Below are 13,843 nucleotides of genomic sequence, written 5' to 3'. Positions count from 1 at the left end.
GATTTGTGTCTAGAGATGTAAACTTTCGAGAAATTTTGAAGCTGGGAAAAAATGTAAATTTTCAGTAAACTTTAAAAAAAAAAATGCTACATTAGTGCATTATTTTTTTTTATTTTTTTATTTTTAATATTGAAAGTCATTGTCATCATTGTTGTCCTCTTCACTTCGATCCATGAAGGATTCTTTAATACCTACAGGACACTTGTTACGTACAAGAATGTGTTTGTCATCCTGGTAGCATTTGGAAATGCATATTTTATCTGACAATATTTGCAAATCACATTTTTCTTTTCAGAAGAACTTGTAATGTGAAAATGCCTCCATATGCTAGATGTTGGTCTCTCCATATTCCCGAGGGGAGTAGGAAATAAAAACAAGAAAAAATGACAACTTTGCAAGAAGACACTAATCTATGGTTGTGTGTGGGGGTGGGGAAGAAACAGATTACTGGTAATTAAATTATTTACACACAAGTTTATAAAGATAAAATAATGTAGCTAAATTCAGTTTTCTGGATTCAGAATCCGATAAATGTAAACTTTTTTACCTTTTTTTAATTAAGTATATACTTTTAGGTCCTTTTTGTTGCTCTGTATTTTTTTCCAATGCTTTTGCATAGACATGTGATTCGTTATAACACCAGCCATTGGATGGTTTGATAGTTTGGCTGAGAGCACAGCCAATGTGCAGTTAGCATTCCTGGCATACTTTTTTTTTTTTTTTTTCTGTTTAAATCCATGGGTTTACTTCCACTTTAATAAACGGACACCATAATGCACTGATTTGGAGGCTACATGGCTGTCGTAGTGCCTGAGATGCTGTGTGTGTGTGTGTGTGTGTGTGAGAGAGAGAGAGAGAGAGAGTCTCTCTCCATCCCATCCTCTGTCACTACACACTGCTCTGAGCCATGGAAAAATGAAGACTTTGCTCCCCCTTTGTTCCCTTACCATATGAATCTCTGCTTCAAGGTTTGTTGAAGCTATAACATGTACTGATAACAGAAAATCTGTTGATTGGACCTATGGGTTATTATGCAGTGCTTGTTTGAATCTTAAGCCGGCCATTCATGGAACTTCTTCCCTGTCAGAAAGGCGATCTGCCTTGTTTACATAGGCAGACTGCCGTTCTGCATCATGGGAACGATCACGGGTGGCTGGCGGACATTAAGACCGCCGGACACGCAGCTTGGCTCCCCCTCTGGCTCGTACGTCACCTAGTGGCTATTGCACAAAATGGCCTACAGGTACAGGATTTTGCACAATAGAGCTGACGTGCCTCATTACATGTACGTTCGGCAAGTGGTTAAAATGAACATGCCATATAGAGCTGCACAATTAATCGTTAAAAAAAATCGTGATCTCGATTCAACCCCACTGACTACTCTTTTGCAGAGTTTGCCCATTCTTTCATATAACAAGTGGAGAGACTTATCTACTAGCTCAGCTGTCAAAAGAAAACATCTGGCCAGTCTGACAAGTTTTTTACATGAAACGTTTTTAAAGTGTAAATGCAGGAAGCTTAACCATTTAAAGTCTAAATCTTTTTCTGACACTTTTTTTTTTTCTTAAGTTAAAATCAATATTTTTTGTGTGTGTGTGTGTATGTATGTGTGTGTGTGTGTGTGTATATATATATATATATATATATATATATATATATATATATATATATATATATATATATATATTAATATAATATAATATAATATAAATATATATATAATCCTAGGGAATAAAACATACATTTTTTAATTCTGCTATATTTTATGCCACACTGTATTTGCCCAGCGGTCTTTCAAATGCAATTTTTTGGAATAAAATACACTTCAATGAATAAAAAGAAACAGTAAAGTTAGCCCAATATTTTTTTTGTTTTAATGTGAAAAATTTTACGCTGCGAGAATCGTGATCTATCTTCTAAGCAAAAAAAAATTGTGATTCTCCTTTTAGCCAGAATCGTGCAGATCTAATGCCATACTTACCTGCTCTGTAATGGCTTTGCACAGAGCAGTCCCTATTCTCCTCTCTTCATGGGTTTCCCGCCAGTGCTTCTTGCTCCTCCCCAAGTCTCTTTCTACGTGGGTACTGGTGTGTCCTCACTCCTGGGCTCTGTTCTATGCACCGAGCCGCAGCGTTGCCCCACCCCCGCTCTCTCCTTCATTGGCTCACTGGTTGTGATGGAGAGCAGTGGGAGTGCTGTCTAAGCCAATGAGGAGCTGGAGTCCCGGGACAGCAAAGGCTCTTGTGCGCATCAATGGATTCAGATTAGGGGGACTGTGAAGGGAGCAGCCCACTGATGGTGTGTGTGTGTGTGTGTGTGTGTGTGTTTTTTTTTTTTTTTTTTTTTTTTTTATATCCTACATAGAATGCATTTAGGTAAGATGACCTTCAGCTTTTACAACCACTTTAGACTTCATAAGCTGGCCATGCACTGTGCGAATTTTGGTGTGTTCTTAGCTTTGCTTCATGCTTTACCCTGTCAGCCCCCTCCTACCCAACATCCTTCGATCTATTTATTTCTAATGTTTTATAGGGGTACCAACAAATCTGGGCAGGCCATTTGTAGAATGTTTTTGTAGAATAACCACTTCAATACAGGGCACTTTCGCCCCCTTCCTTCCCAGCCCAATTTTCAGCTTTCATCGCTCTCGCACTTTCAATGACAATTGCGCGGTCATGCTACACTGTACCCAAATGAAATTTTTATCATTTTGTTCGTGTAAATAGAGCTTTATTTTGGTGGTATTTATTCACGACTCCGTTTTTTTTATTTTTTGCGATATAAGCGTCAAAAAAGCGGAAATTTGGAAAAAAAAATATTTTCTTTTTTTCTATTTTAAAAGAAATCCAATAAAATCAAATTTTGTCAAATTTAAGCCAAAATGTATTCTGCTACATGTTTTTGGTAAAAAAAAAAAAATTTCCGTTAAGTGTATAATTGGTTTGTGTGATTACGGACATATGTACGCAAATGATCATGTACATGTGTGCAGGTGATCACGTACATATGTGTGCAGATAATCATTGGAACATGTGATTTTAGTGGGACATATGTGGGGGACATGTGTGTTTTTTTTTTTTTTTTTTTTTTTTAATTTGGGGGTCTTTTTATTATTTCCGGACATGTGTGAGGACATGTGTGTGTATTACACTAGACTAGTGATCGGTGAGTAAAAAACTGTAAAAACAGCTCATACTCACTGATCACCAGCCGGCTGCAGCTATCTGCTCTCCTCTCCTCAGCGACGACTTCCGTGTGAGGAGAGACGATTGCCTATCGACCGGCTGTTTACATCACATGACAGCCGTGATTGGACACGGCCGTAATGTGATCAGGAGGGCCAATCACAGAGCCCTCCTGCCGATCCGAGATGCGCCGTGTTCGGGTGACACGAGCACATCGGGATCGTGCTGCTGCGGGGGCACGCACGCGTGCGATTTCTCCCCCCCCCCCCCCCCTCTGAAGGACGTTCCTGAACGTCCTCTCAGAAGTAGAGTGCTCCCACCCAGCCGTATTTGTACATTGGCTGGATGGGAAGTGGATAAGCACATTTTCACATTTTGCTTTACACATGACCTATCAAAAGGCATTAAGCTATAATGGCGAGAATATTGCATTACTTTTCACAAAGAACGAAGCTATGTTTCTATTTGACCATGTCTGTATATGCCTTCTTTTTTTTTTTTCCCCTTCCATAACAGAGTCCAAGCTGACTATACTTATGATCTGTTGCCATACTTATTGGGAACATTGGATAAATTAGACCTTTCAGCAACTTTACAAGCTTCAATGAACAAATTCCTGACATGCACATCAAAGTGCAGTAAAAAAAAGTCCCATTTTTATTAGTACTTCTTCAGCTCCAGTGTTTGGGGAGATGCCTACAGTATCTTTGCTGGCCTTAGTTATTAGTGCCGGAGGAAAGAATGGTGCTTTGCCCTTCCTATCCAGTAAGAGTGAAATGAGAATGTGCACGCTGTTTGAACAGTACAGACAGTTCTAGTTTTAGATGCATTAACAGAACCGGAATGCTTAATTTTCCTCATTCTAGTTAGAGTCCTATTTATTTTGTCTGGGGAGAAAAAACAAACAAAAAACAAACTGGCCAAATAACTCATAGCTACCGAATTGTACCATCTGTGGGGCCCATTGAAGGAATTACTGCTGTCCAGAGGTATATGAACACATCCCATATTTATGGATTTTTAATTATGGACAGTTTACTAAACAAGTGCCAGATCTATTTAATTCTACATCCTTCACTTATTTCTAGTTGATGGTTCATATCCTGTGATGCTTGTGATCAGCAGAAAGATGCCGTACGGGTGTGGGAATAGTGGAGTGTTTTACCGAATTCTGTGGCCTGATCTAAATGGAGACAAACCTCTTATAGCAAAGTGACACATGGTACATTACATGATCGCAGTTCACTATAAGGATCCATCCATGGGCAAATGTCACTTCTCTGTCAAGATCAATGGCACATCTATCAGTCCATCCCCACGTGCTATGGGTAACCTTAGATTCCGAACTGTCCTTTCAGGCCTACATACAAGCCCTGTCCAAATCATGCCACCTTAGCCTCCGCAACATTTCCAGAATACGCCCCTTTTTAACTGACACCACCAAGCTTCTAATTCACTCCCTGGTCATCTCTCACCTTGACTACTGCAACTCCCTCCTCTTTGGATTACCTTTACATAGACTATCCCCCCTCCAGTCCATAATTAATGCCGGTGCCAGACTCCTCCACCTTACCAGCCATCCAGTGTCCTCCACCCCTCTTTGCCAATCCCTGCACTGGCTTCCACTCACCCAACGAATAAAATTCAAAGTACTAACAATAATTTACAAAGCCATCCATAACTCTGCCCCTAGTTACATCACTAACCTAGTCCCAAAATACCAACCAAGCCGCCCTCTTTGGTCATCCCAAGACCTCCTGCTCTCTAGCTCCCTTGTCACCTCCTCCCATGCTCGCCTCCAGGATTTCTCCAGAGCTTCTCCCATCCTTTTGAACTCCCTACCCCAATTTGTCCAACTGTCCCCTAATCTATCCATCTTTAGACGATCCCTGAAAACCCTTCTCTTCAAAGAAGCCTATCCTGCTTCTAATTAATACTGTTTTACTTCCTCCATCAGCTCATCCCCCCCCTCCCCCACAGCTATTACCTTTTTTGTATCAATTGCCCCTTCCTTTTTAGATTGTAAGCTCTAACGAGCAGGGCCCTCTGATTCCTCTTGTACCAAATTGTAATGTAACTGTAATGTCTGCCCTCATGTTGTAAAGCGCTGAGTAAACTGTTGTCGCTATATAAAACCTGTATTATAATAATAATAATATAATTTACTCCTATCTACACGCCATCTGTCTGCCAGGAGCATAAAATAATGCTCATTTTGGTGTTTAATTATGAATATTGACAGGTATATGGCTTTTAGAAGCATATGCATTTAAACTCAATCTGTTGGATAGATTAGAACATTCATTCATTCTGGCCACTGACATCAAACCACTTTTTTTATTTTTACACAAAGTTGTTAATTTATAACATATTTCCAACACATAGCATGTACATAGCAAAAATGACACCCTAAAATACATTCTGCCCCTCCTGAGTATGGCGATACCACATGTGAGACTTTTATGCAGCCTGGCCACATACAGAGGACCAACATTGAAGTAGCACCTCCAGGTGGTCTATGAGCATAAATTACACACATAATTTCCTGGCTACCGATCACATTTTTTTTTAAAGGCTCTGTGTATTTCTATCACATAGCATGTACATACCAAATAACAAAAGATAACCTGTGGTTTTAGAAGTGCACTGGTCCACAGAGGAGAGCATCGGTCCAGGCAGTAGGCAGGAATACTGTCCATCGTTGGTACAGGCAGAGATGCTGTCAGCACAGCCAAAGCATTGGTGCAGGCAGAAATACTGTCCATAGTCCGTAGAGGCAGCAGACGGAGATTTGGTCAACACAGCCTAAGTATTGTTCCAAGCAGCAGGAAGAAACATAGTCCGTGAAGTCCTGGGTCTATACAGGCAGCAATATGGTCAGCACAGCCAAAATATTGATCCAGGCAGCAAGAAGGACCATCAGGATTAGGACTAGGGGACAGGGGTAGACTCTTCTCCCACCCAAATCTCTTTGAAGCCTCTGGGTAACTAGACCCTGTTCTGTGAACACACAAAACCAAAAGTTGACTTTTTTTTTTTTCTTTTCTACTGAGTTCTGTTCTGAAGCCCCTACCATATGTGAGACCCCTGCGTACTAAAGTAGAAGGGCAAAAGATCAGTCCACGTGGCAGGCAAAAACGTGGTCAATTAACAGGTTAAGGTTGGTGCACATAGAAGTCAGAAACGTGGTTGAAATGGCAGGCAAGAACACATCATCGGTAAACAGGCCAGGGTAAGTTAACATGGGAGGTAGAAACATGGTAGCAGGCAAATGATCCACACAGGTATTTGAAATGGGGAAATGGCAGTCTGTTACTAATAACTAATATTTGATAAATTAGAAAAAGCTGGGTTTGGAGGGACATTGGGGACAATAATAGCTGGTATCTCTTCTAACTCCTCCACTGCATACACCTCTCTTTTGGCATCTTCTTCCAGATTCTGTGGGGAATGTTATAGGGAAAATGTTGCTCATGAAGTCCACCCTCACTATCAGAGCAAATGCTTCCTGGGGTGGGTTCTTACTGGTAAATCAGGGCAGTGACAAGGCCTTCAATATATTTGAGGTAGGTGATGGATTGGTTTTTGGGTGATTTTTGATAGCAGACAAACAAATTGAACAGGGCCATATCAAACAGATGCAATTTCTTATACCAATAGCAGGACTTGCAGGTTGACAAATATGGTTGTAGCATCTGATCATTTAAATCCACCCCAGGTGTCGTCGTGGATGGTAATCATGTGAACATCTTTCTTGTCCCGCCACTTCATGGCCAACACCTCCTCATGAATGCGGATTTCCCCCTTTTGTAGCCATTTTGATAGTAAACTCTGTGGTAAGCCCTTCCTATTTTTTCGGAAGGTAACGCATGCCAGGGTTTGTTTACGATACAGGTGATGGTAAAGGGGCAAGCTGCTGTAGTAATTGTCTACATATAAGTGGTATCCTTTTTGAACAGAGTATGCAAGATCCCAGACAATTTTACCACTGGTTCCTATAAATGTGGGGCTGGAGCTGGGAGTGTCTCTCTCTCTTCTCTCCCCCCCCCTTTAAGTGATGGTGACCCCCTGACATAACTTTCTTCCTCCCCGGGGCTCTGCGGCGCTGGAAGGAAGTTAACCTCTCCCCCCTAAACCCCATCCCTGCAATTTTTTGGGACACATTCACCCACATCGCCGGACTGTGGGACAGTTGAGTGTCTGATTATTAAAAGTCAGCAGCTACACTTTTTCTAGCTGCTGACTTTTAAATGGGTTGAGCTCCACTTTAAGATACATAATTTATTTTATTCAGCACGAAATGGAGCTTGGTTATCTATCGAGAGTCTGTTCTGCAATATTTACTTTTTGGGTAAATGTATTCAATGAATCCAAGCTGAGAACATCCACTGCATTCGCACAATATCACAGTAACCAGAGATAAACAGTTTGGGAATATTCCCCTGTGTACACTACAAACTATGATTGCATCAGTTCTGATATTCCTGTTTTACTAAGCTGACAGCTTATTATTCTAAAACCTTTTGTTTGCAAATATTAAAGATTCTAACCACCAGCAAGAATAATTGCCTACATTCTGAGTACTTGTCATTTCAGATTGACCATGGCAGTGCCTGTTGGCGGGCATCCACTCACCTGCTGCCACCACGTCTCTCGCCTTGTCATTGCCGCTTCACCAGCCATCCTATTAAAGTGAATGGGACTGTCGGCGATTCAACAGCGGGTCAGGAGAAGCCGCTGTGGGACAGAGAAGACAGTGGCTCTTTAAAAATTATGATTTAAATCTAGTTGATTGAAATCAAGCCTTTTTAGCGGTGATTTAAATTGTGATTTAAATCATAATTTTTAAAGAGCAACTGTCATCTCTATTCCCACAGTGCCTCCTTATCTGACCTGCTGTTGCCTCGCCGACACAGACCCATTTACTTTAATGGGATGGCTGGTGATGCAGCGGTGACACAACAAGGCGAGGGATGTGGCGGGAGCAGGTGAGTGGATGACTAACAGGTGCTGCCATGATGGCTCTGAAATGACGGGTGCTCTTTAAATGTAAGGTCTCATTCTTGCTGGTAGTTGGAATCTTTTAATATTTGCAAACTAAATGAAGGTTTCCTATTTAGAATAATAAGCTGTCAGGTTAGTTAAACCGTGATATCGGAACCGATTCAATCATACAGTTTGTAGTGTACATAGATTTGCAAAATGGATAAAGAAATATATTCCTGAACTTTGATTTATCTTATGGTTACTGTGGAATTGTGTGAATGCATCAATGTAGTGCATGTTCTCACCTTGCAGAGCTTGGATTCATTGAATGAGTTTACCAAAAATGTAAGTACTTCAGAATATAAAGCTACATAACTAAGCTCAATTTCATGCTGAATAAGCTACCGTATATTACTTTTCTATTTAAGATGCTTTAGATTTTTATTCCAAAAGCCCTTTATTTTTTTTTTATTTTTTTTTTTTGTTTTTGTTTTGATAAATGATTTTTTTTAAATAGATTTTTATCTGCCCTGCTCTGAACAAAGGTTTGGGGCTGACTACCCTAAAATTCAAACTGAAATGCCACAATGTGTATGGACACAGTGGGGGTTGATATACTAAAACTGGAGGGTGGAAAATCTGGTGCAGCTGTACATGGTAGCTAATCGGCTTTTAACTAAAGCTTTTTCAATTTAAGCTTTAAGCTGATTGGTGCATCTCTGCAAAGAAACCAGATCTTGCACTCTAGTTTTATTAAATCAACCTCATTGGCTGAAATAGATCTGTGTGCAGAGGCATAGGGGGAAAAAAAGAAAAATGTCTCAAAATGGCAGTGTTTTTTTTTTTTTCTCCCCCCCCTGTACTTACCTTTGCCTGAGTTTACTCACCTTTTTGCATGCACATACGGAAGGAGGCAGGGTTGATATGTGGGGAATGCAGGGGAGGGAAGATGGGGGGGGGGGGGGTGGAGAGCGGCGGCAGTGTGCGGAATGCAGGGGAGGGAAGGTGGCAGAATTGGGGGGGGGGGGGACTGTGGGGAATGCAGGGGAGGGAAGGTGGCAGGTTTGGGGAATGCAAGGGAGGAGAAGGTGGCAGATTTGGGGGGGGGGGGTGTGGGGAATGCTGGGGAGGGAAGGTGGTAGATTTGGGGGGGGAGGGGTGCAGAGAATGAAAAGTGGCAGATTTGGGGGTGGGGGGGGGGGGTTGCAGATTTGCCGGTGTGGGGAATGCAAGGGAGGGGAAGGTGGAAGATTTGGGGGTGTGGGCAAAGTGATGGAGGGAAGGTGGCAGATTGCATAAGGCACCTTGCACTGTAGAATCTGAATTGTGGGAAGGCGAGTTCATATTTATCTCCAGGTGAAATCCCTGTTTGAATTTTTTCAGACGTCTTTCCCAAAAATATTTGGTTAATGCTATTGAAGGTAAACTCTCTGAATGTAGGACATGGGTTCTCATGTGCAGCTATACAGCTACCTTTGCTATGTCCCGGTTCAGCTTCACTGCTGTGTGTGTCACCTTGATGCATATAGGACACGGATGAGAATGCAGATTCATTGTCCAATAATCAGCCTGGAGATAGGTGACATAGGAAGTTGTAACTGAAGTAGGAAATGGCAATGGCTACCGGTGTGTATCAGGAAAGTGAGAATCGCAGGATTCATTGGACAGAATTATTTTGTGGCTGGTAAATTTCCCCAACGCACAGCAGACGGCACTTATTACCACACTGTTTTTAGGGGTTCTACTAAGTAGATACTGTTGTGATGCCCGGCATCCTTTAGCCTTTGTGAGGACAGCAGTGGGGATTGGGTGAGTGTACCAGCCAGAGCTGCTTTGTTTTAAGCCAGTGCAAGGGCTTTTACTTTTTACACCCGCTCTGGATTTGTCCTTCAAGGAATACAGTGCTGCCATCTGAAGCATGCAGGTCAAATTCGGATATGTACAGCAGTTAATTACTAATTTTTTATTTTTTTATTTTTTTTTAACACTTTTCTTTTATGTTTTCATTCTAGATTACCTGGATAATGGCAATAACAAGATGGCAATTCAGCAAGCTGAGAAACTGCTGAAAAAACATAAAGACCTGCACTGTGCCAAGGTATTACCATTGGTGTACTTATGTCTTGTTCACATGGGCTTCAGCATGTATATGAGTAGTGTACAGCAAGCTTTAAAGAGGAAGTAAACCCTGATGAGTTTACTTCCTCTTTCATTCCCTGCAAAGGTAAAGCATAATGGACTACTATGCATTGCATAGTAGTCCATTATGTGTCACTTACCTGACACAGGAGCCAGCGAAGTCACTGCTGTCCCTTGTAGTCCGGAGCCTCCATCTTCTCGGTGGGTCTCGCTGCTCCGTCACTGTCATTCGGCGAAGCGCACGGGAGCCGCCACTCGCGGCATATCGCCGTTGACCGCGGGCGCTCAGTGCGCCTGCGCGCTGCTGTCTATGGCGCATGCGCCGTAGACAGTGGTGCCTGTCTTTCGGCAAATATCTCCTAAACCGTGTAGGTTTAGGAGATATTTCTTGGACCTACAAGTAAGCCTTAATCTAGGCTTACCTGTAGGTCATAGTGTGTTGTAAGGGTTTACAACCACTTAAAACAACTTTGTTTTAGGGCACCCTTCAGCTTATCTAAACCCAAAAACAAAAATGTCATATATTCCAGAATACCGGTCCTACCAGGTGAAAATATACGAGACGAAAACATCTAAAAAGAAAACTAATGTAGCCCCACATTTGATAATCTACAATACAATTTGCTATTGGGTTTAATGCTGCTTCAAGGCTTTTGCGTTCAACCTCTACATAGATCAACCACTTCATAGGGGAATGCATACCTTTAAAATCTTCAGCAAAGCTGTTTGAAGCTTGCCAAAAGTTTCACAAATGCTTTGAAAATGGCTTGCTGTATACGCCGCTCTTTTACAAGCTGAAGCCCCGTGTGAGCAAAGTTGTACAATGTCACAGTGGACTGTTAAACTCTTAAAGTGATTGTAAAGGCTTTTTTTTTTTCTTACAAAACCAAATGTGCTGTCCTTAACTGCTCTGTGCAGTGGTATTGCACAGAGCGGCACTGAGCCTCCTCCTACTGGAGACACCCGCTGGCTGCTTTTTTTTTTTTCCGAGCGCCCCCATACCAAGCGGGCTGCTATGGGGACACTTGTGTGGACGCGCTCCCCAGCCAAACTGCATACGCCCATAGACAAACCGTGCATAGCTCAACCCTGCCCACCGCTGCCTCCTCACATGATTTAAATGGCTCCCGTACAAGCCTGTAAAAGAATGTAGAGGAGAGAGAAGAGCCGCAGCTGGGCACAGCGCTGGATCCATGGAGGACTCTGGTTCATGTTCTGTGGGGGGGGGGCTCTAGAACCTCTTTAATTTATTCTCTGAAAATGTAGAAATCTATTTGATTAGTTTATGAAAGGAGTTGCATTAAAAACTAACCAGAGTCACTAAATTTCTGCATCATATTTCCTAGGTTCTCAAAGCGATTGGGTTACAGCGAACGGGTAAGCAAGATGAAGCATTTGTGCTGGCCCAAGAGGTAACGGCTCTGGAGCCCACTGATGACAACTCCTTGCAAGCACTCACCATCTTGTACAGGGAAATGCACAGACGTAAGCGTTTCTATTTTATTTTTATTTTTTTTTGCAGGATTTAAATTGTAGAAATGTAAACAATTGGAAAAATCGGTGCAGCAGCATTTGCCTCTTCTTGGCTAAGGGTGCTTTGTGGCTGGATTCCCTCATTACTTGCCCTTCAAACATTCTGAAGAGGGCTTAAACACAGTACAGGTGTCTAATTCACTCACTGGTGGGAAAGCAGATATATATATATATATAAATAAATTTTATTTTTTTTGAGTAGAGCTTTTAGGCAACACGGCTTTGCTTGATGTTCACTGTGAGGTGAGGGTCGTCACCAGCTGGGATACAATATATCTGCAGTTCACACTGAAGTCATGGCATTTTTTTAAATGAAGGAATACATGCGTTTTGGTCCATATGAAAACTATTCCCGATTTTAGTGATATTAATGTCTTAATATCAAAATAATATCTAAATAACAAACATGTTATACTTGCCTACCCTGTGCAGTGGATTTGCACAGAGCAGCCCAGATCCTCTAATCGGGTCCCTTGCCGGTGCAGCTTGTGACGTGGGCACCCGAGCCAAGCCGCTGCTTTGTGTCTACTCAGACACACAGCTGCAGCTTAGCCCCTCTTATTTGTTCACTGACTTTGACAGCAGCGGGAGCCAATGGAGCCTGCTGCGGTCTCAGCCAATGAGGGAGAGTCCCAGACAGTCGAGGCTTTTGTGCAACATCCCTGATCGAGGGGTCAGGTAAGTATTAGGGGGACTGCTGCACACAGAAGGTGTTTGTTTTTGTTTTTTTGTTTTTTTTCATCGTAATGCATAGAATGCTTTAAGATGGGGGGGAATAAAAACTTTTGCCTTTAGAACCACTTTAAATCTTATGTACCTGCAGGTGCACTGTGCTGTGAAAAGTGCTGCATCTTTTGGTGCAGTTTTTCAAAAGCACACCAAAAAGGCACCTTCTATTGTAAGTCAATGGGAACGCTTTAAAAAACGTATCGGTGTAAAAGGGTTCTTAACCACTTAAGCCCAGGAATTTTTTGCTGGCCAAAGACCAGACCACTTTTTTTTTTTTTATTTATTTTTTTTCAGCACTGCGTCGCTTTAACTGACAATTGCGCGGTCGTGCGACGTGGCTCCCAAACAAAATTGATGTTAGAGCTTTCTTTTGGTGATATTTGATCACCCCTGCGGTTTTTTTATTTTTTGTGCTATAAACGACAATTTTGAAATGTATTTTTTACTATAATATCCCCCAAAAATGTATATAAAAAAAAAAAAGCTTTTATTTCCCCCCTCGGTTTAGGCCGATACGTTTTCTTCCACATATATTTGTTAAAAAAAAAAACGCAATAAGCGATTTGTTGGTTTGCGCAAAAGTTATAACGTTTACAAAATAGGGTATAGTTTATGGCATTTTTATTAACCATTTTCTTTTTTGACTAGTAATAGCGGTGATCTGTGTGTGTGTGTGTGTGTGTGTTTTTTTTTTTTTTTGTGACTGCGACATTATAGCAGACACAGGAGGTGGCACTGTAGGGGTTAAGTATCTCTTAAGAGCGGTGTGGCTGTCTTTTACACATCACTGATCTCTGCTCCAATCACAGGGAGCAGAGATCAGTGTCACTGTTGCTAGACAGAAGGGGGAGATACTTGTTTAACCACTTCCCGACCGCCGCACGACGATGTACGTCGACAGAATGGCACGGGCAGGCATAAGGGCTTACATGTACGTCCTTGCCTTCCAGCGGGTCGGGGGCCCGATCGGGCCCCCGCCCGGTGCCTGCGGCGGTCGGTATTCGTTCGGGAGCGATCCGGGATGAGGGGGCGGCCATTCATTCATGGCCACCCCCTCGCGATCGCTCCCGACGAATAGAAATCCTTCGTCACATCACTTCCTCTCCTGTAATGTAAACACAGGAGAGGAAGTGATGTAATCTCTCCTCCGTGTCGGTATTTTTCGTTCCGACACCGAGGAGAGAGGATCGGTGAGTTGCACCAACACTACACAGTAGAACATGCCAGGCACACTCACACCCCCCCGATCACCCCCCCAATTACCCCTGCCC

The 13,843-nt window shown here is 42.3% G+C and overlaps 1 protein-coding gene across 2 annotated transcripts in view; it reads left to right on the top strand.

The window, feature by feature from the left end:
* NAA25 (N-alpha-acetyltransferase 25, NatB auxiliary subunit) overlaps positions 1-13,843 on the top strand; it is a 95,413-nt gene that overhangs the window by 13,816 nt on the left and 67,754 nt on the right. For both annotated transcript variants that reach the window (XM_077462030.1, XM_077462028.1), the window contains exons 2-3: positions 10,184-10,269; positions 11,657-11,795. In XM_077462030.1, coding sequence (XP_077318156.1) covers positions 10,184-10,269; positions 11,657-11,795 — 225 coding nt within the window. The remainder of the gene's footprint in view (positions 1-10,183; positions 10,270-11,656; positions 11,796-13,843) is intronic.

This window comes from Lithobates pipiens, unplaced genomic scaffold (genome assembly GCF_037356315.1).
Source record: "Lithobates pipiens isolate NorthernLeopardFrog02 unplaced genomic scaffold, aLitPip1_a1.2 Scaffold_3, whole genome shotgun sequence".
In the NCBI taxonomy this organism is placed as follows: Eukaryota; Metazoa; Chordata; class Amphibia; order Anura; family Ranidae; genus Lithobates; species Lithobates pipiens.
The sequence above is the reverse complement of the archived record's forward strand: the minus strand, read 5'-3'. Positions and strand labels throughout refer to the sequence as shown.